The sequence below is a fragment of the Arvicola amphibius genome, chromosome 3 (genome assembly GCF_903992535.2).
Source record: "Arvicola amphibius chromosome 3, mArvAmp1.2, whole genome shotgun sequence".
In the NCBI taxonomy this organism is placed as follows: Eukaryota; Metazoa; Chordata; class Mammalia; order Rodentia; family Cricetidae; genus Arvicola; species Arvicola amphibius.
Window position 1 is genome coordinate 111,009,393 of NC_052049.1, and position 24,439 is coordinate 111,033,831.

At 39.5% G+C, this 24,439-nt stretch overlaps 1 protein-coding gene across 3 annotated transcripts in view; it reads right to left on the bottom strand.

The window, feature by feature from the left end:
* Positions 1 to 24,439, bottom strand: part of Arhgef12 (Rho guanine nucleotide exchange factor 12) — a 135,258-nt gene that overhangs the window by 29,422 nt on the left and 81,397 nt on the right. For all 3 annotated transcript variants that reach the window (XM_038321725.2, XM_038321724.2, XM_042054650.1), the window contains 14 exons: positions 24,049 to 24,126; positions 23,752 to 23,871; positions 21,521 to 21,661; positions 15,575 to 15,649; positions 13,295 to 13,387; positions 11,082 to 11,192; positions 10,778 to 10,876; positions 7,037 to 7,079; positions 6,666 to 6,771; positions 5,975 to 6,112; positions 5,005 to 5,037; positions 4,617 to 4,731; positions 3,747 to 3,852; positions 1,982 to 2,194 (listed from right to left, as the gene is read on the bottom strand). In XM_038321725.2, coding sequence (XP_038177653.1) covers positions 1,982 to 2,194; positions 3,747 to 3,852; positions 4,617 to 4,731; positions 5,005 to 5,037; positions 5,975 to 6,112; positions 6,666 to 6,771; positions 7,037 to 7,079; positions 10,778 to 10,876; positions 11,082 to 11,192; positions 13,295 to 13,387; positions 15,575 to 15,649; positions 21,521 to 21,661; positions 23,752 to 23,871; positions 24,049 to 24,126 — 1,471 coding nt within the window. The remainder of the gene's footprint in view (positions 1 to 1,981; positions 2,195 to 3,746; positions 3,853 to 4,616; positions 4,732 to 5,004; positions 5,038 to 5,974; positions 6,113 to 6,665; positions 6,772 to 7,036; positions 7,080 to 10,777; positions 10,877 to 11,081; positions 11,193 to 13,294; positions 13,388 to 15,574; positions 15,650 to 21,520; positions 21,662 to 23,751; positions 23,872 to 24,048; positions 24,127 to 24,439) is intronic.

Sequence of the window (24,439 nt, forward strand, 5' to 3'; positions counted from 1 at the left end):
TCCAGGAGAACGTTAACTCTCTTGTTTGTCAGGCTAGGGATTTAGTACCCATATATTTCCTTCTCGTATTCTTACATCTCTGATCTGTGGTCACAATGCAATATCTATTCTATACTTTGCCTAGTAGAATGATTCTAAGTGTCTGAAAACCAATCAAATATGTTTGCATTGCTATGACCATACATCTATTGTCAAATACAACCTACAGCATACATGCATACTGTTCCCGTCAGGTTAAGAAGTGTGCTGATTTGAACAGTTTCTTTCTTATTGCCCCCAATTATGCAACTCTGTGGTCATGTAAAACAGAGTGCTTAGTATATCAAATCTCACACTCCATCAGCTGCTTCATGATCAGGACACTTGTTTCCTTTTTTAATTAAAAACATTTATTTATTTTGTGAATGTGTGTGCAAGTCAGAAGACAACTTGCAGAAGCTTCTCTCATTCAACCACTTGTGGCCTAGCGATATAGCTCAGGTTGCCAGGCTTGATGGCAAGCACCTTACCTGCTGAGCCATCTTACCAGCCCTCATTTTGTTAGAGAGACAGGGTCTCACTATTTAGCCCAAACTGGCCTGCAACTTGCAACCCATGTCCCAAGTTCTAGGAGTAGACCCATGTGCCAACACATCCAGTTTTCCTCATGTTTCAAGTATAGCTTACTTTCCTGAACAATTGTTTTTCCTTGCACTCCTAAATCTTTTCTGATTGGCAAAGTAATATCATTTTATCAAGTCTCAATTTTTTCTCCTTCTGCTACCTCATACTACCAACTGCTTAAAAACCCTCTTTCACTTTTTGTGTGTGTAGTGTATGTGTGAGTGTGTGTCCCTATGTGTAGACTACAGAACAACACAGCACATTTTCCTTGATAGTTCTCCATCTTCTATTTTTGAAAGAGGATCTCTCAATGAACTAAGAAATTACCTACTAGCTAGACTGGCTAGCTAATGAGCTTTAAGGATTCATCTGTCTGCACCCCCGCCCCCCCACACACACCCCGCTCCCGCACACACTAGAGATGTGTCCTGCTACATCCAGCTTCTATGTAGCTGCTGAAGACCCTAACCCTGTCCTCACGCTCTCACAACAGACACCTGACTGACTAAACCATCTTCCGGCTCCCCTCTCTTGTCTCCTTCCCATTCCTGGCTTGCGATGTTGAGCCCTGATCTGGAGTCATGGCTCCCTGACCTGTCACTGCCTTCTGCTGCCATGTCCTTACCCCATGACTTACTTCTGCTTTTTCTCTCACATTGCAGAAGTATAGCCTCAAACAATGTTCAATGACTGAGGAGTTTTAGGTAAACTTTAGATTATTACACATCTGAAAATGTCTTTATCCATTCTTCCTACTTAGCAGATAATTTAAGATACACAACTCAAAGCAAAAGACATTTTCTTTCAGAAAGCTGAAAGCCCTATTCTCTTCTATTCCATCATTCACTGTTACAAGGAGCAGTACGATGCGTCACCATCTCATTTCTAACTCTTACAAGTCTTCAAGATGTCCTCGGCATTAGTTGACACACATGGTGGCTGTTTTTCGTTTATGAACAGGGTCTCACTATGTATCCCTGGCTGGCCTTGAACTTGTGATCCTTCTGCTTCTGACTCCTGAGGAATAAGACTCTAGGTGTACTACCACACCAGCGTCTCCAATGTGAATTTTTAATTTTGTGACGCTCTGTGTGCGACTTATAAGCTTCAAATGGCATTCATCTGTGCATCATTAATGTGTGCCAGCCCCAGGACAAAGCTAACATCTCAAGAGTTCAGTGAGTGTCGTTTTGTTGTTTTCATTTTTTGAAAACTACGAACTATCACTCAGCATATGTTCTTCACAGACACTAAATTATTTAATCAAAGTAAACTGGGATTCAGTTTCAATTAAAATACTCTGTCTCTCCAGTGTTTGCTCAGTGTGCTTGCATCCAAATCTTGACCCCAAATTAGGCTGAACTACAGCCAGACTCACCTGCATCATGTTCTTTCCCTCCCTCTTGGGAAAGAGCAGCTCCTGAAGTGGCAGAGGATATGGTACTGGCAGGCAGGTATCCAGTGTCTGTTCCTTCACTGGCTAGTCCACTCTGGCGCAACTTGGCAGGGTCCTGAGGCTCAGGACTCACAGACGAGGGTGCAGATAAGTGCTTCGGGTGACGTAGTTTCTGTATCTCCATGGCCCTGCCAACTAAACAGAAAGCCATGGTTAGCAGCCTGTGTTACCGGTGAATCAGCTTAGAGATGAGAGAAAGGGGCAGATGAAAATATCTGAAAAAGGGTCTGCAATTATTACACACTGCAAGGGACAGACACAGAGCGGGAGATGGAAAGATGGGGAGATGAAAGAAAGTTAAAGGGGTAAAGGAAGAAGAAGGTAGATGAGAAAACTAAGAGGGGTGGAGCAGGGGAAGAAAGGATATAAAAGGAGGAGGTGGAGAGGGCAGCGGTAGTGAAGGCTTCCCTCTACTTCACGATGTCACCATAATAAGGTGTCAAAGACCATCCTGCTCACTACTCTTGTTGACACCAGGTACTTTCAGAAACTATAGATACTCGGGTGCCTTCTGCTACTTTACACATTCTCACATGGCTCTGTAAACCCCAAATTTAAGTTCATCCCCGAAATTCTTTTGACATCCTTCATTCAGTCAAGGTCCACGCTCCTTTCTGAGACAAACCCAGAAAGTAGGACAAGTTAGCAGGCCATGGATCCATCTGTCTCTGGCATGAAGTCAAGTGAGCAACTGTGAAATCCTCCCTCTCCTCTCCCTCTCTCTGAAGACTTCCTCTACCTGCCACAACTTCCCCATCTGTGCTCCTGGCATTTTGCATGAGGACTCCTCATGGTCTGGAGATGTGGCATCACTGTTCCTCAGCCGCACTGTCATCACAGCATGCCAGGATCTCCAAATGTACAGCACGGACTGGCTACTTCCCCACAGTACCACACTTCTACCTCTGCTGCAGTCCTGTCTACTAGCCTCGTCTCTCTCTCTCTCCTCTCTCTCTCTCTCTCTCTTTCTCTCTCTCTCTCAGGACGGAAGTGATAGGATATTAGAAAAAATACAGTCAACAGGCAGAAACTATAAAAGTGCAAAGAGTGAGTAACAGTAAATACAAAGAGATTAAATGAGTTACGGTGGAGGTGTGGGATGTCCCCGTGTCTACGTGTGCAGGTGGACATGCGTGTGCAAATCTGAATGTGTAGAGGCCAGATGACTACTCTAGGTGTCATTTTCATTCTTCAGTCAAGGTCCACGCTTCTTTCTGAGACAAACTAAGTAAACAGGCCAGGCTAGCAGGCCAGGAATCCATTTGTCTCTGGTTCCCCAGTGGTGGTGTTACAGATATAAGCCACCCCATTAGGCCTGTTTTTTTTTTTTTTTAATTTATTTTTTTACCTTCAACATTGGGTCTACAGAACTAGCTCCCTAGCTCCCTGGCCCAAAACTTTTTCCCCCTCAAATTTAACCAACATAGTGTAAAAACATATGCATAAAACCAGAATTAGAAAGTAAGTCGTGACGGTCGTGAGTGGCACACTGTCAGTGATGAAGATGTTTACAACAATTAACACAGCAACACAGGGGAACTTATTTTAGGAATAGCACTGAAGGGAAGCAAGGCACAGTGGAGCATCAGCAACATTATCTCCAGAGCAACCACTTCCTGCAATGCATCCTGGCCAAATGAACTTCCGAGTAAAGGCAGCAGGAACAACGCTTCAAGTGTCAACGTACTTGCACTGTTGTCATGGCGGCTTGGTCTCCTTGGGGGTCCCAAAATGCTGGGGAATCCTCTTCGCTTCCCTTTGTCTTCACCCTCTCTATCTTTCTTCATGCTTTGCTAAATTTGAGGTACAATAAGATAAGAGACATCAAACAGTAAGTTTTGTTGTTGTTCCTTTCAAATACAGTAATGTGATTCTGATGGTTAGTTGACAGGTACTGGTGAAATACAACTAATAAGCACCGCTGGACCTTGGCAAGTCATATGTGAACCTCACATTCAAGATGCCTTGTTTTTCATTTTTGCATCTTTTGGTTTGAGACAGCATCTGATGTAGTCTAGGCTGGGTCCTCTTGCTTGTACCTCCCAAATACTGGTAGTACAGATTGTAACTACCATGCCCAGCTTTCAAAATTTTTCAACAGAAACAATACTTTTAGAAAAAGAAAAAAGGGATAATTTTACCAGAAGCTTATTGATAAAATTTACACATTTGTCAGGAGACTGCGTCACAGCATTTGTCCATCCACTCATCACTTCATAACATTGGAAGACATCGTGCTAAAAACTGCGGACATACTAATGAAGAATATGCTGGCCTTCATAGGTCTTTACAATTTAACAAACATTAAATAGAACCAAAATATTATGAACTGAGACAGGCACCCTGAGGCATAACGCACTATGTTGTCAATGGCAGGCATATGAACTCTTTTCACATTATCTAACGATAATAAGCTTATATATGTGTTTCACAAGATTTCTCACTAGATGTCTATTTAGAGAAAAAGTTAGACCTATGACTTAGTGTTAATATGCTAGTTTGTAAACACTGTAACCAAATGTGAAGAAGGAGCACTCTATCATTTTCCCAGCCTTACCTTGATCTTTGGAAGGAATCCAATTCGACCCCGCTTGTGCTCCAAGTTTCGAGGTTCTTTCACTTTTACTCCCAAATGCTTCATGTACATGAGAATCACATACTGCATTGTGGAACTGGAGGAGAAATGATTAAGTAAAATAAGAGTTCTGATGTGGGAAGTGCGGTCAGAAAAAAAGAGATCAAATGATTTCTAGAGCCCCAATGCTGGAAATTAATTAAGGCAGAAACTAAAGATATGCACACAGAAACTGATTCTATCCATGACACTAGAGTGCTAATCAAACAAAAAACAGGCCACCAGAGGGAGCTGACAACCCACAGAAGTTAAAAGAAATTGTCAGTTAAGGTAGATAGAAAATAGCTCTAGTGGGGTAAGATTCTATTACCTCCTTTCTTCCTCCACAGGCTGAGCAGTCATCCTAAAAATAAAAATATTTTAAGATGAAATATATACATCTGAAGATGATCTACAACCCAGGGGCAGAATGTTTGCCTAGTATGGTACAAGGTTCAGTACCATAAAAAAAAAAAGGAAGGAAGGAAGGAAGGAAGGAAGGAAGGAAGGAAGGAAGGAAGGAAGGAAGGAAGGAAGGAAGGAAGGAAGGAAAAGAAAAACAAAACAAAACAAAACAGAGAAAAACATTTAATCAGAGGCCTGAAACAATAAACTAAATGATTTGGGTCCCAGCTACATCTAGAATAACACGATTTCACAGCTATGCTGTAGTTTAACATGCTTTACAGCAACAAGTATTTCCAAAGCCTGTGAAATTAGCAGTGAAAGTATTCACCTGACTTTGATCAAGGATTACATTTGGTGTTATGCATTAGCCAACACTCAAAAGAAAGATGTGGATGGAGCGGTGGGCTGTGTTCCCGCCACCTGGCTAGCTTTACAGCCGAAATAATTACACGGAAACTGTATTCATTTAAACACTGACTGGCCCATTAGTTTTAGCCTCTTATTAGTTAATTCTCACATCTTGCTTTAACCCATATTTAGTAATCTGTGTAGCACCACGAGGTGGGTAGCTTACCAGAAGAGATCATAACCTGCGTCTGTCTTGGAGAGGAGAGGCATGGCGACCGCCTAGGGAGACTGCCTGAAGCGTCTGCCTTCTCTCTCCCAGCATCCCGTTCTGTCTACTCCACCCACCTATGTTCTGACCTATTGGGCCAGGCAGTTTCTTTATTAATTAACCAATAAAAGTCCTCCATCAGAAAGAAGGCAAGAACTTTAATTACCAAGAAAAATCCTGTTTCCAAGTGTTATGACAAATAGCTCCACATGTATAACCTGCCAGTGAGATCTGCTCAAAGCAAAACCAGCTTTCCGCACACAGTTTTCTCACTTACAATACTTCTTCAATTTTGGTAACGATCTGTTCCGCACATGCTCGCTCCTTCTCCAGAGTAACCCGGTCCTTGTCTCTCTCTGCATCAAGCTTAGTCAGCTCACTCTCCGCCAAGGTTAGTCCCATGTTACGTTTCTGTCTAAAAGGGTTGGGGGAAAATCTCAGTTAGCAGAGAATAAAACATCTCGTTCTAGCGGTCTAGACAGTCCTAGCTACAAGTTTCTAGGACAGGTAGAATGTCATGTTTCCTTGAGACCTAGTCAAATGGGGTTCTAGCTAAAGACACATTTCTTGAAGGAACACGGCACAGATATAGCACTGAACTTGACTCCTGAAAGAGCATGAATGGAGACTGTGGACTCTTAGCTCTCATCCAACCCTTGATTACAGGTGCCTATTATGTTTAATAACAGGGATAAGACCACATAGTTTACCTAGTAATGAATGTAGTATTTTATATAACTTTTTCCTATTTAGAACAATAAGGAAAATATTGTTTGTTTTTGTTTGTTATGATTTTTTGAGATAGGGTTTCTCTATGTAGTCCTGGCTGTCCTGGAACTCTCTCTATAGACCAGGCTGGCCTTGAACTCACAGAGATCCTCCTGTCTCTGCCTCCCAAGTGCTGGGATTAAAGGTGTACACCACCTCCACCCAGAAAGTCTGTCAAGTTTTATCTAATACAAACTTACCGAAAATCCTCTAAATGCCTCTGAACTTCAGGGTGGACTCTCTCCTGCATAGTTTGAATGTAGTGCCGATGCAGGTCCTCAGGAATAAGCTCGGGTCTTCTCTTTTCTGCACAAAGAAAAGGAATGATTTGATCTAAACACTATGAGATCTGATCCTACACAGAAAACACACCAGACAAGTTACTTAGTGCAGTTAACATACTTCCTGTCAGAATTCAGAGTTCATTTTTTCAATGTAGTAGACTCTCTTTCTGCTGTAATTCATGTGATTTACTCTTTCTAAACAGACTAACAAATAATATCGGAACAGAAAAGCAAGTTACATTTCTATGGAGATGTTAATCATCTTGATGTGAGTGCTCCAAACTTACCTAGATCCAGTGAGATTTCCTCGGGAACAGGAACTTTCAGATGCTGAAACAGAATGCAAAGGAAAGTTAAAACAACACCACAGACTTCCGTGGTGTGCAGAAGAACGTGTGTAAGTTTCTTAAGGTGTGTTTTGTAATCCAGCCTCATGCAGCAAAGTGTCATAGTCCTGGACTAGTCTATTAATTAACACAGAAATAAACTCTTTCCCGGTGTTCTGCTACGAAGGAAATAGCTATAGTCATTTTACTACACAGCAGAGCAAATGCTTCCATATTACTCCAAATAAATGTCTGACATTGGCTTACTAGAAATACTGGTCAATATAATCAGTTATCCACTACTTGAAAAATACAAATAAAACCTAAACTATGTGTATATTACACAGGAAAAACTGACTCATATGTAAGCATGATTTTCATTTCTGAATCTCAGTATTATCCAAAAGATCATGCCAGTCTCATAATTTTCTTAGGTGAATGTTTAGAAATCTCAATGAGGGAGTACTGGATGTTGCATTGAGTTTTTAAGTTAAAATCTCTAGTAACCATTTGTAGTTCCTGCTGTAAAATAAAGGCAACCATCTTTGGATTAATTTCTTTCTATGCAGGGACTCTCCCAGTAAGAAGCATGTAGACTTCTGTTACATTGTCAGACTGCAATGTTCTTCACCCAACAGTTTGAAAGAAAATCTTATTATTTTGTATTCAGAGGAAGTAACTTAGTTCTTATACTTATTTTGTACTTAACACCTATTAAAGTCATATACTTCCTAAATTTAAATAATTCCTGTAAAGATCTGAAGCTTAAATTTGAAAATAAGTCAGTATTAAAGTATTATGAGATGCTTACATTATTTACTTTGTGTGTGTATGCGGTGTGTGCACATATGGGTGGGTATGCTTGCCTAGGCATGACTCTGTGAAGGCCGATATTAGTCTCCCTATTACTCTCTTTTGAGATAGGGCTCATCACTGAACCTGGTTCTTGATGATTCCATTGGACTAACTGGCTGGAGAGCCCCTGAGACCCTTGTCTCTACCTCTTCCCTTCTAGCCCTGGGATTACAAGTGTGCACAGCCATGCATGGCTTTTTATGTGGGTGCAAACATCTAATTCAGGTGCTTATACTTTCACAACAAGCACTTAACCCACTGAGTGGGCCATCTCTTTGGCCCCTTATGTTCATGTTAAGAAAAGTGATATGGCAAGACATGTTCATGAATGTCTGTAATCCCAACATTTGGGAATCAGATGGGAGAATATAGAAGCCCAAGGTCTGCCTGGACTGTCATGAGTCCCTGTTTCAAGGAAAAGGAAAAAGAAAAGATGTGAAAAACAGTAAAAAAGAGAAAAGCATTTTTAGCACGAATGCAAAAAGGACATGCGGGATGGTGATATAGCTCAGTAATAGAGCCTTTTTTGGCATATCAAGACAAAGATTTAATTCCCAGCAACACAAAATAAAAACTCATATATATGGGCATGGATGAAATAATTATGATTTGTCACATAAAAGAATCAGCATGTCAATATGGATTTTTCTTATTCTTGCTGCTAACACGAATCCTGAGAACAAATGAGCAGATGTACAGTGTGATGGGGGGGCTGCTATATCCACTTTTCTTTCTCTCCACACTATACCAGCGGTTCTCAACCTGTGAAGGGAGGGCGGTGGAACAACCTTTCACAGGGGTTACATATCAGATATTTACATTATGATTCATAACAGTATCAAAATGGTAGTTATGAAGTAGCAATGAAAGTAATTTTACATTTGGGGGTCACCACAAGAGGAGGAACCGTGTTAAAAGGGTCACAGCATTAGGAATGTTGAGGACCACTGTTTTACACACTTTCCAGGAAAACAGCAAGGTCAGGGCTGGGCTGGAAAGATGGCTTGGTGGTTTAAGAGCACTTACTGATCTTACAGAGGACCAGAGTTCAGCTAAGGGCCTGGCCCTCTCTTCTGGAATCCAGTCATTGGCACACAGTTGGCACATACCCACACAGACAACAAATATATATGTAAATAAAAAGCAAAGTCTTCAGATGAGAAAATCCTAGGAGAGGAAGTGATGGAGATCAGAGAGTCTGAAGCAGTCATCTAAAGAAGATCAAATGTAAGGACGAGGGCTGGAAACATGGCAGAGTGCTTACCTAGCACTCTGAAAGCCATGGGTGTCATCTTAGCATCTCATAAAACCAGATATGGTAGCACATGCTTTAATCACTGCAACTAGGAAATAGAGGCAGGAGAGGATGTTTAAGGTCATCTTCAGTGACATACTGAATTCATGACTGGCCTGTAACCCTATGCAAAAGTAACAGAGGTAAGTAACGGGAGGGGAGGGATGACTGGAGAGATGGCATGGGGGTGTGTGACTACAATCTAGCTATGAGGAGGAAGACACAGGAGGATCCCTGGAACACACTGGTCAGTTAGTCTAATCTCAGTTAATCTCTAGTTAATCACACTGAACTGAGATTCAGTGAGAAACATGCTCTCAAAAAATAAGGTGATGAGCCAGGGATACGGCTACACAGTAAGGCACTCAATCAAGCCTAAACCTGAATTTAATCCCTGGGACGCACACTGTGGAAGAAGGGACTTCTGCAGACTGCCCTCTGATCTCCCTGTTCACATCTTAGCACAAATGTGCCCACACACACCAACAAACCAATAAATAAATTTAATTATAACAAAATAAGGTGAAAGCAGTAGAGAAAGACACCTGATGTTGACCTCTGGCCTCCACATGTTCATGCAGATGTGTGTGCACACACATATACAAAGGAAACATTTTTTTTTTTTGAAGATCAACCAAACAAAAAAAAAAAGTGAAGATGGATAAGGGCAAGCAATAAGACCATCCAAAGAAGTACTATGAGCTATTATTTACCTTACTTAGTAATGCTAGTGATAAAATTCAGCTTAAAAATAAAAGACTTGTAAACAACCTTACTAGCATTGTGTGTGTGTGTGTGTGTGTGTGTGTTTATGCATGTGCACGCACATGTACTATGCATATAAAAGCACATGAGTGGAGGCCAAATATTCTCTACCTTACTGTTTGTGACAGAATCTCTAACCAAACATGGAGCTCAAAGGCTTGGCTAGATGGCCAGCAAGGCCCCAGGATCTCCCTATCTCTGCCTTTGCATGTGGATGTGGGGGGTCAAACTCGGGTCTTCATGATTTTGTACCAAGCCCTTTAATCACTGAGCCACTTCCCTTGCATTGCTACTAATAAAAGAAAGTGCTGTTATCATTGAGTTCAGTGTGTGACCTTTTCCACCATTTTTTAGTTAAATCTGTATCTCTAATGTTCAAGGGGGTCACTTAGAAGTCAATTATTCAAGCATTATCCTTTGGGTTTTAATACACATGTCTATCATTTATATTATCTTTTTTTAGCCCCCATTCTAATCATACACATAAATTTCCAAATATACATGTGTGTATATGTACATAAGTGTATACATACACACACATATACATATGTACATACACACATGCATATACACATATATTCCCTAAAATCAATTGTAAGAATTCATATATCCAAAACTAATTTAGAAATTACTTTTAAGTCAGCCAAGCATAATCAAGAACTGAGATAATAATATGGATGCTGAAAAGCATGATACACTTCAACAGCATGGTTAGGGGACAGGAATCAGGGTCACTAAGACAATGAATGCACTGAAGGAAAGATTCCAGCATTAACTTGTTAACTTACTGCAGATCGGTCCAGGAAGAACTGATGAAACTCAAGGAAGACACGCCGAGTCTCCTTGGAGTTGGTCTGCTTATACAGGTCTGAATAGAGATAACAGAGCTGTCATGGAGAAAGAAATGGAAAAAGACACAGTGAAAAAAAACACAAAGGGTAGTAATTTAATTAATAACATTTGAAGTGTCCTGCATGCCTATCCTTATATGTTTAGAAAACAAGTCTGTTTATTCATTTTACAGATGAAAAGTTCTCCAGCACATGAATCACTATGCAGAACCTGAATCACGTGAACTATAAAGTATATTACCAATGTTGCAGGATCAAACTGTGAAACTACATGGTGCAAGAAAACAGCCAAGTGAGCAGGGCGTGATTTCAGCAATTCAATGCTCTGGAAACAGCTGCACTGCCCATTGATCTAGAAGAAGAAATGGTTGTAGATCAGTAACTCTTGATAATTAAAAGCTGTACTGTAAGATCAGCTGAACACACCATCAGAACTTCCCTTGACCTCCTGCTGCAGTTTCGGCCTAGAATGTCCCTCACAGGCTCATGTGTTGAGGGCTGAGTGCCCACCAGGAGATGCACTTGGAAAGTGGTGGGAATTTGAAGAGGTGGCCTCGGTGGAGGACAGAGGTCACTGCAGAGTTGCCTCTGAAGAGGTCTGTTTTGTCAAGGGTCCCTTCCTGTTTCTGTTTCTCTTCATTTTTTCCTAAGTTGTTTTTTGTTTTTGTTTGTTTGTTTTTTAGCCTGTCAACCTGTCTTGTTCTGGTTTTATTCTTGCTATGTACCCTTGGCTGGCTTGAACTCACAAAGCTGCCCAAGTTAACAAACTAAGAGTTCTCCTGCCTCTGTCTCCCGAGTGCTGGACTTGTGCTTATGGGCTTGTTTGTTTTTAAATAAAAATTGAGACATGGGAGCTAGAGAGATGACTCAGCAGTTAGGAGCACTGGCTGCTCTTGCAGAAGACCTGGGTTCCCAGCACACACATGGTGACTCACAACAGTCTATTAACTCCAATTGAGAGGTTCTGGAGCCTTCTTCCAGCCTCCACAGGCACTAGGCACACATAAAGTACACAAACACATATGCAGGTCAAACATTCATACACATAAGATAAAAATAAGCAAATTGAAAATTAAAACCTTCCAGATGCTGGTGCATTTATCTGTAATTCCAGCACTCCTATAGCCAGATGGGAGGAGGTAGAAGGTGGAGAATGGGCCAGAAACTGCACAGGCAGCACAGTGGCAGAAGCAGTAAGAGAGACTGCCTCAAAACAGTGTGAGGAGAAAACCAACCCCCAAAAGATTTCTCTGACCTATATTTGTGTGGTGTGTCATATGTACACATGTGAATACACATTTCCACATGCATACACAACACTAAATAAATCCTAAATAAAATTAAAAGGTGATAATATGCCATGACTGGTTGGGGGTCATTCTAGTAATGCAAGGCCAGTTTAATACTCTAATACTAATCAGTGCAATCTGTCTTATTAAGAGAATAAAACAGAAAAAAAAACAATAAAAATAAATCATCCTAAGTCATTCAACACAATTCAACATCCAGTCAAGATTTAAAGAAGGAAAGAAGAAAACTCTCGTTAAGCTAGGACTATTCTTCAGCTTATATCTCGTAGCCTAATCAGGAACATCTACAAAAACACCTGTCAGTCACATGCTTAAGCATAAAGGACTGAGCATTTTCTGCCTAAGAGGGCTTTCTAAAGCAAGGATGCCTCCAAAATGACTAGCCTCCTACAGAAGACCAGCCACACAATAAAGCAAGAACGAGAAACAAGAGATACATATAGTGATTGAAGGAAGTAAAGCCACATCTCTAAGAAACAGTTATATAGAGATTATGAAAGTATTTTTTGTTATTTTTGTTTATTAAAATAAACTGAGACAGGACCTCATAATGTAGTCAGTACAGGTTAGATACAAACTTGTGGTCCGTAGCGGCTCCAAAAACTTCTCTGAAAAAACTACTAAAGAGTGGGCAGGGTAGTGCACACCAGGTATCCCAGCATTTGGAGATGAAGAAACACAGATGAGGGGCTCAAAGCCATCCTCAGCTACACTGAGCATTTCAGGACAGCCTGGTCTAAGGAGACACTGCCTCAAAAATCTTCCTAATATAAAAACTTCCTAAAAATATCCACTGAATTTAGCAAGACGACAGGGTAAAAAGACAAGAATTAGGCTAACAATATTCCTTCCATCAATGAATAACTGGAATTTGTAAAGTTTATTTTTAGGTATCATATTCAGTAACATCCCACCCCCAAAATAAAATGAAATATTCAAGTACTCATAAAATGACCTCATATCTGCAGTCTGCAGAGTTAATTTCTACTATTCAAAGATAAAATAAGCAACTAACCCAAGTCATTTGCTTTTAAGATTTAGGCTCACATCATTAACAAGTTTTATTTCCACTTCCAAAGAATATTTACCAAATCAGACATCTTAGAAAGTTGATAATTTAGTATTTTATAGCAAGAGCCATTACCTGCTCATGTTCAGTACCAAAGTCATCATCCTCTGCTCCAATGATATGAGGTGCTCCACGGGTGGAGGGACTGCCGACGAGCGATTGTGTGTCCTGGTAACATCAGGGAAGAGCAACAGAAAAACAATCTGATGATCAAAGGCAAAGATAGAATACAACCAAACTACTGGAAAGAAGAGGCTCACTGGATCTGGTGGGCTGACACCTCTGAGTAAGACACAATGTAAAACAGACAAGCACACAGCTCACTTCATCAGTAAGGTCCATTTTATTATCTTCTTTGAAGTGCTTTATTTTCAAAGTATCTGTTCTCAAATGTTCAAAGTCACATGTCCACAAGAGCACTGGTTGCTTTCAGAAGGGCAAAGGGGGGGGGGGGGTCAACATTTCATAGGACTAATAAACCATCTGTGCTCACTACACAACTTTGGTTTGTAACATTTTGGTTTTTGTTTGCTTTTTTTTTTTTTTTTTTTGGTTTTTCGAGACAGGGTTTCTCTGTGGCTTTGGAGCCTGTCCTGGAACTAGCTCTTGTAGACCAGGCTGGTCTCGAACTCACAGAGATCTGCCTGCCTCTGCCTCCCGAGTGCTAGGATTAAAGGCGTGCGCCAGCACCGCCCGGCTTTTTTTTTGTTTTGTTTTGTTTTTTTTTTGTTTTTTTTGTTGTTGTTGTTGTTGTTTGCTTTTTGTTTTTTTGGAGACAAGGTTTCTCTGTAGCTTTGGAGTCTGTCCTGGAACTTGCTCTATAGACCAGTCTGGCCTTGAACTCACAGAATTCCGCCTGTCTCTGTTCCTTTCCGAGTGCTGGGATTAAAGGAGTGTGCCACTACTGCCCAGTGAGTCCTAACATTTTTCATTCACACATGCTTATACCTTGTAATGAACGGACATGAAACTGGGTTACATCTTTTTTCTTTTTTGTGATACTAGGAATAAAATACAGGGCCTTGGTCATTCTAGGGAAGGGTCCAATCCCTACTCAATCTCTACTTAAAAATTGCTTTTATTTTCTCTAACCTCAAATTTTAAAATTTTAAAAACTATGTGAAACAATAGACATTTATTTTCAACAATGGTCAAGTTTTCATTTTGTAACTTAACTGATGTCTCTTGACTACTCAGAACATGTTGCTAATAATATCACGAAATTCTGTTAAGTCTTTTACAAGAAAACTTCAAGTACATTTATTAAAAACTAAAGTCATAGGGCTAGAAAGATGACTCAGTAGTTAATGAGTACTTTCTGTTCTTGCAGAGGATTTGGGTTCAGGTTTTGTATCCACATGGTGGTCTACAACCACCACCTGTAGGGGGGTTCTGACACCCTCTTCTGGCCACTTGCAGGCACTGCACATATGTGCACAGAAATACATACAAGCAAAACACCAAAACATTTAAAATATCAAATAAAATCATAATGCTAAAGCATCCAGTTGTGAGTATGTAAAATCCAGGGCCACTGGGAACTCAGAAAGTAAATACACTTGATAACACAGCCTAGAACCTGAGCGTGGAAAGGTGGAAGGATATACTGATTCGACATCATACACATACACAATACAAATGAGTATTTTTAATCTTATTAAAGAGTTTGAAAATCCAGCAATTGCACATCTAAGTAGATATCAAAAAGGGCTGGAAGTATCACAAAGGTACATGAGTGAGCACACACATGGAAGGGGTTTAAATTCCTTACGTCTATATATTACATTCTGTTTAATATATGCACTGAGAGGATACAGGAGAAGAGTATTATTCAGTCCTAAAAGAGAAGACAATTCTGGCACATGCTCCAACAAGGACAAACTTGAAGACATCATGTTACTTGATATAAGTCAAGCACAAAAGAAAAAATATGATGTGATTCTGTTCCCGTGAACAGGTCATGAAAACAGAAAGTATGGTGACTGCCAGGGCTGAAGACAGCAGACACAGAGATTGAACATTCAATGGGCACCAAATTTTAGTTGAGGAAGACAAACTACTCTGGAGACATAAAGCGGTGATAGTTGCAAACAGTATGAATATACTTGTTTTTAGATTTTAAAAATAGTTAATGGTAAATTTTATGATATATTTAATAATGCTATGAACTTCTTTCCTACTTATTCCAATCTTTCACACCCTCCCTCCTGGAACAGCACTCGAATGAGACCTTCCTAGCGTTGCTCAGCTATGATGCACTTGCCAGCAGGTGCTCATGCTGTATTTACTCCCCAAACATGCAAACTGAAAAACAAAAAGCAAAGACAACACACACTGCATAGATGTCATACTCACAGTGTCCTGAATTCCTTCACTTTTCTCTGGGGTTTCCTCTAGATAAATTCTTTCTTTCAGACTACTCTTGGGACTCTAATGAAAAGAGAACACATACACACATGTACCAATTCATTTCAGTAAGCAACAAATGAAAATGAGGAAGGGAGAAAGTTCTGCACTGCTGATGTGTATTTAAAACGAAGCATCCTTCATATAATACGTGCCTGTTATTCTTGTTCCTGCCTCTAGTCAGTCACTTATTCTGTCAGCTTTTCCATTTAATACTGAAAATAATACAGGACCACTGAAACTGTTTCATCTAATCTTCAGCCTGGAAGCAACTTACCTTGTTCATGAGTATGAACATATTCCATACCTTAAACTTATTATTTCAAATAAAACTCTAACTTTATCATCTTTCTTAGCCTATGCCTTATCAAACTATCGCTACCTCTCTCCCAGTGACCAAAATCAGATTATTCACATTAGTACTGATGGTTCACATTAGCAACTGTAAGTTCAAAAATATTACAACCATAGTCGTACAACCCTCACTGATCAACTTCGGAATTTCTTAAGAATTTGGACTCTTTGAAAAAAGTCAAGAAGTGTTTATCCTGCATGCAATGTAGCCATTCCCTCAAACAGAAATGTCCCTTCTGGGGGAAGCAAGGACTGAGGAGGCTCAGGAAACTCAGGAGAAATTTAGAGCACTCCGACTGTCTTTGTGTGAGGATAGTATCAGCAAAACCAAATTGCTGGGACACAGGCATAGCTCTCTGTGGTGTCACTGCTTGCAAGCCGTGCAAAGGACTGCCACAATACAGGTTTCCTGAGTCATCAAAAAGGCAGGGGTAGGCTTATTTGGTGATACAACCGCCTGAGTCACCCAATTGTCTGTAAGCAGACTCAATAAGCTGATTCACCAAGCAAGTCTCTGGCTTGCCTCTGTCTCTCTGTATGGGGTGATAGAAACAGTGTCCCCAGGAAAGTATCACAATGTTGCATTTTTACACAAGCTCTATTTTAGGGTGAATTAATCCTTCAGCTACTACATATAGAAAAGAAACAAACTATGCTTTTGAAAGACCTAACTAATCAAAGGATCTAGGCATTTTATATCTAGGGATATAAAAACAAAATTATATAGCAGACTGATAGGAAACTTTATAATAAAAAAAATCAAGCATTAACACCTTAAACAGCCACTCACCTCCTGGTGCGACAGGACAAGAGGCATCCAGTACTACCCATGAATTGCTTCCACTAAACAATAACTACTAAACCTTAATCTGACCGAGACTCTAGCTCTAACTAGAAGTTTTCAGGAAACAAAGATAGGGGAACAAGTTATAAAACACCATGAAAGGACAGTCAGAAAGTGGACTATTTAACTGGATATATGACCCAATTTATTTCAAACAAAATATATCAAGAAAAAGAAGGGAAGGGAAGGGAGAGAAAAGAAAGGAGGTGATGAATTACATATCACCCAAAGGCTATAAAGACCTTGCTGGGATCTTGATTCAAATCAACAAACTAGAACTGGGATTGTATTAATGAGGGACTCAAGCATCACAGTCCTGGGTTTGATACCCAGCACCACAAAACAAACCAAATAAACAAAATACAAAGAGATCGTTATAAGACAATTAGGGTAATCCAACTATATGTGAGAAAGTGTTAATTCATAAGGTTTGACAGTACTGAAGTTCTGTTTTAGAGTATCGCACCTCTTAAAGCCACAGTAACGAAATAGTCTGAGATTTGAGGATCCAGAGTCACAGACAGCAATTTTGAGCTGAGACTGATTATGAGAGTGTGATGGGGCTCACTTTACTTTCTCTCTATTTTTAAATACATCTGACAACTTTTTATCTTTACTAATGGTTTATGATTAAAATACCTGCAAATAAGAAAATCATATAGCAAGATCATCTAGAAACAGAGTTTACCCATTTCAATGAACTTCTATACAGTTAAGCATTATGAAGAACTTTTCAAAATAATTTTTTTAAAAAAAATTAAAGCCGGGCAGTGGTGGCGCACGCCTTTAATCCCAGCACTTGGGAGGCAGAGGCAGGCGGATCTCTGTGAGTTCGAGACCAGCCTGGTCTACAAGAGCTAGCTCCAGGACAGGCTCTAAAGCTGCAGAGAAACCCTGTCTCGAAAAACCAAAAAAAAAAAAAAAAAGAAAAGAAAAAAGAAAAAAGAAAAAGAAAAAATTAAAACAGGGAATTAGAAAGATGGCTCAGAGGTTAAGAGGGCTGTTCTTCCAGAGGACCTGAGTTCAATTCCCGGCAACCACATGGTGGCCCACTACCATCTTTAATGAGATCTGGTGCCCTCCTCTGGTGGGCAGGCATACATGATGCAGGCAGAACTGTATACATAATAAATAAATAAATCTTAAAAAAAGAAAACAGAAACAGATGACATGTAAGTCATGTCTGAGGAAACTGGTTTGTGACATTCTTTTAAGCCTTCACCAAACTGAGCAATAGTGGGATTTTTTAAATCACAAGCACTAGCAGATTATTTTATAAAACTGAGAAGAGGGTTAGGGAGACGACTCGGTGAGTGAAGTGCTTGCTCCATATCTATTCCACCAGCCCAGCAGCCATGCAAAAGCTGAGCAAAGATGACTATAACCCTGGTACTAGGATGCAAGACAGACAGATCCTAGGAGCTCACTGGCTCGCCAGGTGAACCAGCTGGTAAGATCCAGGTTCAGTGAAAGATTTGTCTCAAAAAATAAGATGGATGGCAATACGAGAAAGACCTGATTTTTGACTTTTTTGCACCCAAATGCACACGTGAATGTGTTCCCACCAGACAAACAGACACAAACACACAAACACACACACACACACACACACACACACACACACACAGAACAAATTTTACAAACCAAAAATGCTAACTCAGAAGACAAATCTCTCCAAACTTACTGTGGTACAGTTCAAAGGAATATGGAAATTCATAAGCTGCTTTTAGTCTAAAACGTGTCAGTTTAAATTAAACAAATTTGTGGGAATTATACAAGTTTGCTATGTGTTCAGCGGGTAACTCTGAATTACATTATTTCTCAGGGTTTTCACAATGTTTGTTTCTAGTTTCTTTATATAATGGTAGTACTACTTAAGATATTGTGAAAATAAAAAGAGTATCTCAAATCATTAGTATAATCTCTGGCACATAGTAAGCATTCACTAAATGGTAACTGTTAACCATTCAACACACATCTTTGAAATTCCTATTAAGTCAGTCTCCTTTTCTTATAGATATCCTCCCCACCCCATTCCATCTCTTTATCCCAATTTGTTTCCTACACTGACATTTCTGATAATGCTTCTTGACTATGTATACATGATAAAGCCTAGATACTTTAGTGAAACATTCTACTATTTGTCCTGGCTAGAGTCATCTGAGAGAAAGAAACATCGATGGAGAAAATGCCTCCATAAGATCAGGCTGCAGGTAAGTCTACAGGGTATTTTCTTAACTAGTGATTGACAGGAGAGGGCCCAGGCCATTGTGGGTGGTGCCATTCCTGGGCTGGTAGTTTTGGGTTTTATAAGAGACCCGAGCAAGCCAGAAAAAAATACCCCACCCCTTCTATGGCCTCTGCATCAGCTCTTGCCTCCAGGTTCTGGCCTCTGAATTCCTGAACTAACTTCCTTTAGTAATGAATGGTGATATGAAGTGTAAGCCAAATAAACACTTTCTTCCCCAACTTGCCTTCTGGTCACAATGTTTCAACACAACAATAGCAATCCTAACTAGGACATTATTTATTCTAATTCTTACCAATTACATGTCAGAATTAATTTGTTGTAATGCCTAATTCTACACTCATCAATTAACTCCATTTTATAAAGCTGTATTTGAAAAGCACAGATTTTGACTGTAACATTTCCTTAAATACAAAATAAAATTCCAATTTCTCATCAATACCACTTGCTCTGAATGCCCGCACAGTGGCTAGCAGCAGATAATCATACAGAAGGCAGAGTAACAGTGCGGCATCACAAACCAGGGGCAGATGAACCCAAGCCGTGCTGCTGGGACAAGCAGGGCAGCCCTCACACCTGCCTCCAATCTGCCTCATTTCATCTCCAGCCTTTCCCTCACAGTCCTGATATTTTAGGTTGTTCTAACCTTCACTCTCTTAAAGTTTGTTCTCATGAATCAGTACCTCTGTGTATATTTTTGAGGATCAGCCTTGTGTGTGGTGGAAGCAAATCACTTATTACATGGCTTCCCTTTGGCCTCAGATTTTTCTTTTGTAAAGTGACAGTAGCAATACTTCATAAAGATGTTTTCAGAATTAACTAATATAAAAATATTAATATTTACCATCATTGTAGTATAATACTTGATAAATATTAGCTATAATTTTTCTTGAAGAATCAAACTTTTAAAAACATTATCATAATCTTTTTTAAAAAACTAATTTATTGGGCTGGAGAGATGGCTCCTCTTCCAAAGGTCCTGAGTTCAATTCCCAGCAACCACATGGTGGCTCACAACCATCTGTAATGAGGTCTGGTGCCCTCTTCTGACCTTCAGGCATACACACAGACAGAATATTGTATACATAATCAGTCAATCAATAAATCAATCAATAAATAAATATTTTTTAAAAAATAATTTATTTTTATTTTACATTCATTGGTGTTTTTGCCTGCATTAATGTATGTCTATGTGAGAGTGTCAGAAACCCTGGAAATGGAGTTACAAACAGCTGTGAGCTGTGAGTACTGGGAATTAAACTCAGTTCTTAGGAAGAGCAGCCAGTGCTCTTAATTACTGAGCCATCTTTCCAGCCCCCATTGTCATCTTTCAAAAATTAAAAAAAAAAAAAAAAAAGAAAAAAGTTCTCAAATTTTTCCTTGCCTGAGAAACTGAATCAGTGAGTCAAGCCTCAAAGGTAGCCTAGGTAATAGCTTAGACCACAGCTCTCAGATCCTCATCTTTAGCAATGCAGAAACATTACATAAAGAAACATTACACTGTTCACCAGTACTCGTGTGTACACAAGTCATGAGTTGCAGCACCTCTTCTACACACATAGCACCCTAATGTGCTGTGCTTGTCTTAAAAACAGTCACAACTCACTGACTTGATTCCATTGCCCACAGACACAAAACACTACCCTCAGACTATGACCTCATCGTCCTTAGAGGAGATGATGATCTATTTCTACACCTATCAGCATATACTATATATAAAATAATGTTGCATAAGCAATGCTAATAGCCTTTTTCTTTTCTTTTTTGTTTTGGAGACAGAGTCTTACAACGAAGCCCTAGAAGGCCTGAAATTCTCCATGCAGACCAGGCTAGCCTTAAACTCACAGAGATCCTCCTGTTTCTGCCTTCCAAATGCTAGGATTAAAGTTTATGTGCTACCATGCTTGCCTGATTTAGCTTTTAATAGTCATGAAATTATGACTCTATATCATATTTAATCTAACATGTTTTTTATAAACAAATACCTGTATTCATCTGGTAATCTCTGTGTGAATCAGGATGAAGCTGTCGTAAACCCAGGCTACTAGCTGGAGTCTAACAGGATAAAGGCCGCTTCTCTTTGTCATGGCAAAGTGCCTCATAATTCAAGACTGAGTCATTCTGACCACAACAGGAATATTAACATGCTCTTAAAGATACCAACAGTTGGCCTCTCATTTGAGCAAAAAAGCACAGGCATTAGCTTCTCAATCCACAAGCAGCCTGCTGGGAAATTCCATCCCTACAACAAACACTTGGCAGTGAATGCCTGAGGGAAAAGTGACCTCTGGAATTAAAAGCTCACATTTAACAATGTTCAGAACTTTGTTCATCAAACTACTATATAAAAACCCTTACTATAAAAGATAACATTTTGAATGCACATAACTTAAGAAAGGGACTGTGAGGAGAATGCAAGAAAATACAGACTTAGAAGATCAATACTTACATCTGCATTGTCACTACTAGGCCGAGAAGCATCTCCACTGCTCCCATCAGTCCTGCACGGGCCATCTCCAGGATCTGCTTCTGCCTCACTGACTGTTAGGGCATCACCTAACGGCCTAGAGGGTGCAATTACAGTGCCATCCTAAAACAGATTAAAGAATTACACACAGACACAATCAAAGAAGAGAATGGTGATTAATGACTGCATCAGTAACAATACCTACTACACGGATGCAGCTAAAGGCTGGTTACTAATGGGACCAAAAGTACTTAAGGTAGAAATACATAAAAAACAAGTAATTATGAGTTTTAGAAACCTAAAATGAACAACCATAAAGATAGAGAAGCAATATTTTTAACAGAATAAAAAATTCCAACAGCAAATAGCAGCATAAACATATGTACAATAGCATTAACTAAACTAACTTTTAGATTATCTGCCCATTAGTGAAGATTATTACACTACTTCTATTCAAATGCCTTCCACTGCTTCAGAATTTCATCAAATGTCTAATATTTGAATACACACTGTTAAGGTAAATTACTGAAACTACATTTTTCTGTTCTTACTGAATAAATACATTATTTCTGTTTAATAATAAAAAAAGGGTTCCTAATATAGCTCAGTGGTATAGCTTGACTAATATTCATGAGGCAACAAGTTCAATCCCCAGTATTACCAAATACGTATGTATGAGCATACGCATAGACATGTATGCATGCACACACAACACACATACAGATACCAATACTAGAGCATAATAATCAAAATGAAAAAATATGTAATAAAAAGAACACTAACCAGGAGACCTGACATACCATGTCACCTTCACTATGTCATTTAACCAGCTTAAGCCCTAGTTTTTCCAACAACTTAGTATTTTACTTTAAAATTAGCAAAAATAAATTATCTCAAAGAATTCTTGTCAGTTCTGTGAAGATATGACTTGTACTAACTCAAAACCAGTAACAACTCATCAGCTTTTACATATTTTAAGTCATTCCACAGGCATCTTCCTTTGAGATGAAGTACACAAAGCCCTGTGCATCTCAAATAAGAATGTTATAGGACGTCCGCTGACATTAACCACAAGTCCATCAGCTCCATAACTTACATCTTGACAGCAAGTCTATTAAAACCTACTTTAAAATTACAATAAAAATTAGGGATATTAAGACCATAAATATGAAACTGAGTATGGCGGGACATGCCTGTGACTCTAGCGCTCAGGAGGCTAAGGCTGTAGGATTGCTGTAAATTCAAGGCCAGCCTGGGCTACATAGCCAAGTGTAAGGCTAGTCAGGACAATACAGTAAGACCCTGCATCCATAAAGAAAAACAAAGAATATAAACATGGCTAGTTATGGTAAGAGCACATCAGTAATCCCAGCATTTGGAAGGATAAGGCAGGAAGGACTATAAAAGTTACATCCTGCCTATAAAAAAAAATACTAGGGGGCTAGAGAGATGGCTCAGAGGTTAAGAGCATTGCCTGCTCTTCCAAAGGTCCTGAGTTCAATTCCCAGCAACCACATGGTGGCTCACAACCATCTGTAATGGGGTCTGGTGCTCTCTTCTGGCTTGCAGGCATACACACAGACAGAATATTGTATATAATAAATAAATAAATGAATGAATGAATGAATGAATGAATAAATAAATAAATAAATATTTTTTAGAAATGCTACAAAGCAGTGGTGGTTCATGCCTTTAATCCCAGCACTCAGGAAGCAGAGGCAGAAGGATCTCTGTAAGTTTGAGCCCAGCCCGGTCTACAGAGCTAGTTCTAAGACAGCCAAGGCTACACAAAGAAACCCTGTCTCGAATAACCAAATAGACTGGATGGATGGATGGATGGATGGATGGATGGATGGATGGATGGATGGATGGATGGATGGATCTCACATCCCTACATAAAAACATATCAGTTTTCATCGTGACAAGGTAAACTACAGAAATGCAACTATTTTCAACTACATTTTTGTTTTGTCACATCAAAGCAAAAGTATTCAACCCTTTCTTAAAATTACAATGGAATAAAAGCAAGTAAACAATCACAAGTCCACATTTACTTTTGTTAATCATTGGGTCCATAACATCCTACATAGAACATCATGTTATTCTAAGCTGGAAAAAACACTTTAAAAGGCAACTATGAAATTCTCTGACACATTCCCAGAAAAAAAAAAATTCCTATAAACACTGGGTAGAACTTCCAGAAATGCCACTACCTGAGCAGAGCCTGTGGCTTTGGACAGCTGCTCCTGCAGCTGAGAAATGTGCTTCTTGGTCTCCTGGATCTCCTTGAGCAATCTTGGGGTACCTGTTCGGTTGTATTCTTCCTGCAGTAACTGAAAATTATAAAGATATTTTAGAAATTAATTACTTACGTCATGAAAATAGAGAAGGCCACTGCTAGCATAGCAGTTGGTGGGATCAGTACAATCTTTTTGACTGAAAATGGAAAACAGCAATTCTACAAGCACTCAGTTTCCTTGGCCTGAAAAGAATACATTCTAACTCCGTACCTGCAGCCGCTCCTGTTCTTTCTGTAACATTTTCCTCAGAATCTCTACTTTCTGGTTATGGACCACATTGTTTTCCTCCTAGAAAAGGATAAGAATACAATACAAGGGAAATGAGGCTAAAATTGAAGGACAAGAGAGATGGTATTCTGTGTCAGCTACAACCCTCAGTGTTCTTTAGGATTTTCTTACTCCTGGCACTTATGAATGAAGATGGCTCATTTCATTAAGAAAGTACAGACACAGTTCTACCTTTTCATTTTGCCTTTACTAGACTATGTTCAAGAGAATATTAAATGTGGGTATTGGCTGGAGAACTGGATTTACAGAAGTACAAATCTGTTATTGCTACTTCTCTCAAGTGAGGAATTACTAGCAGTCCCCAGGACTGGTT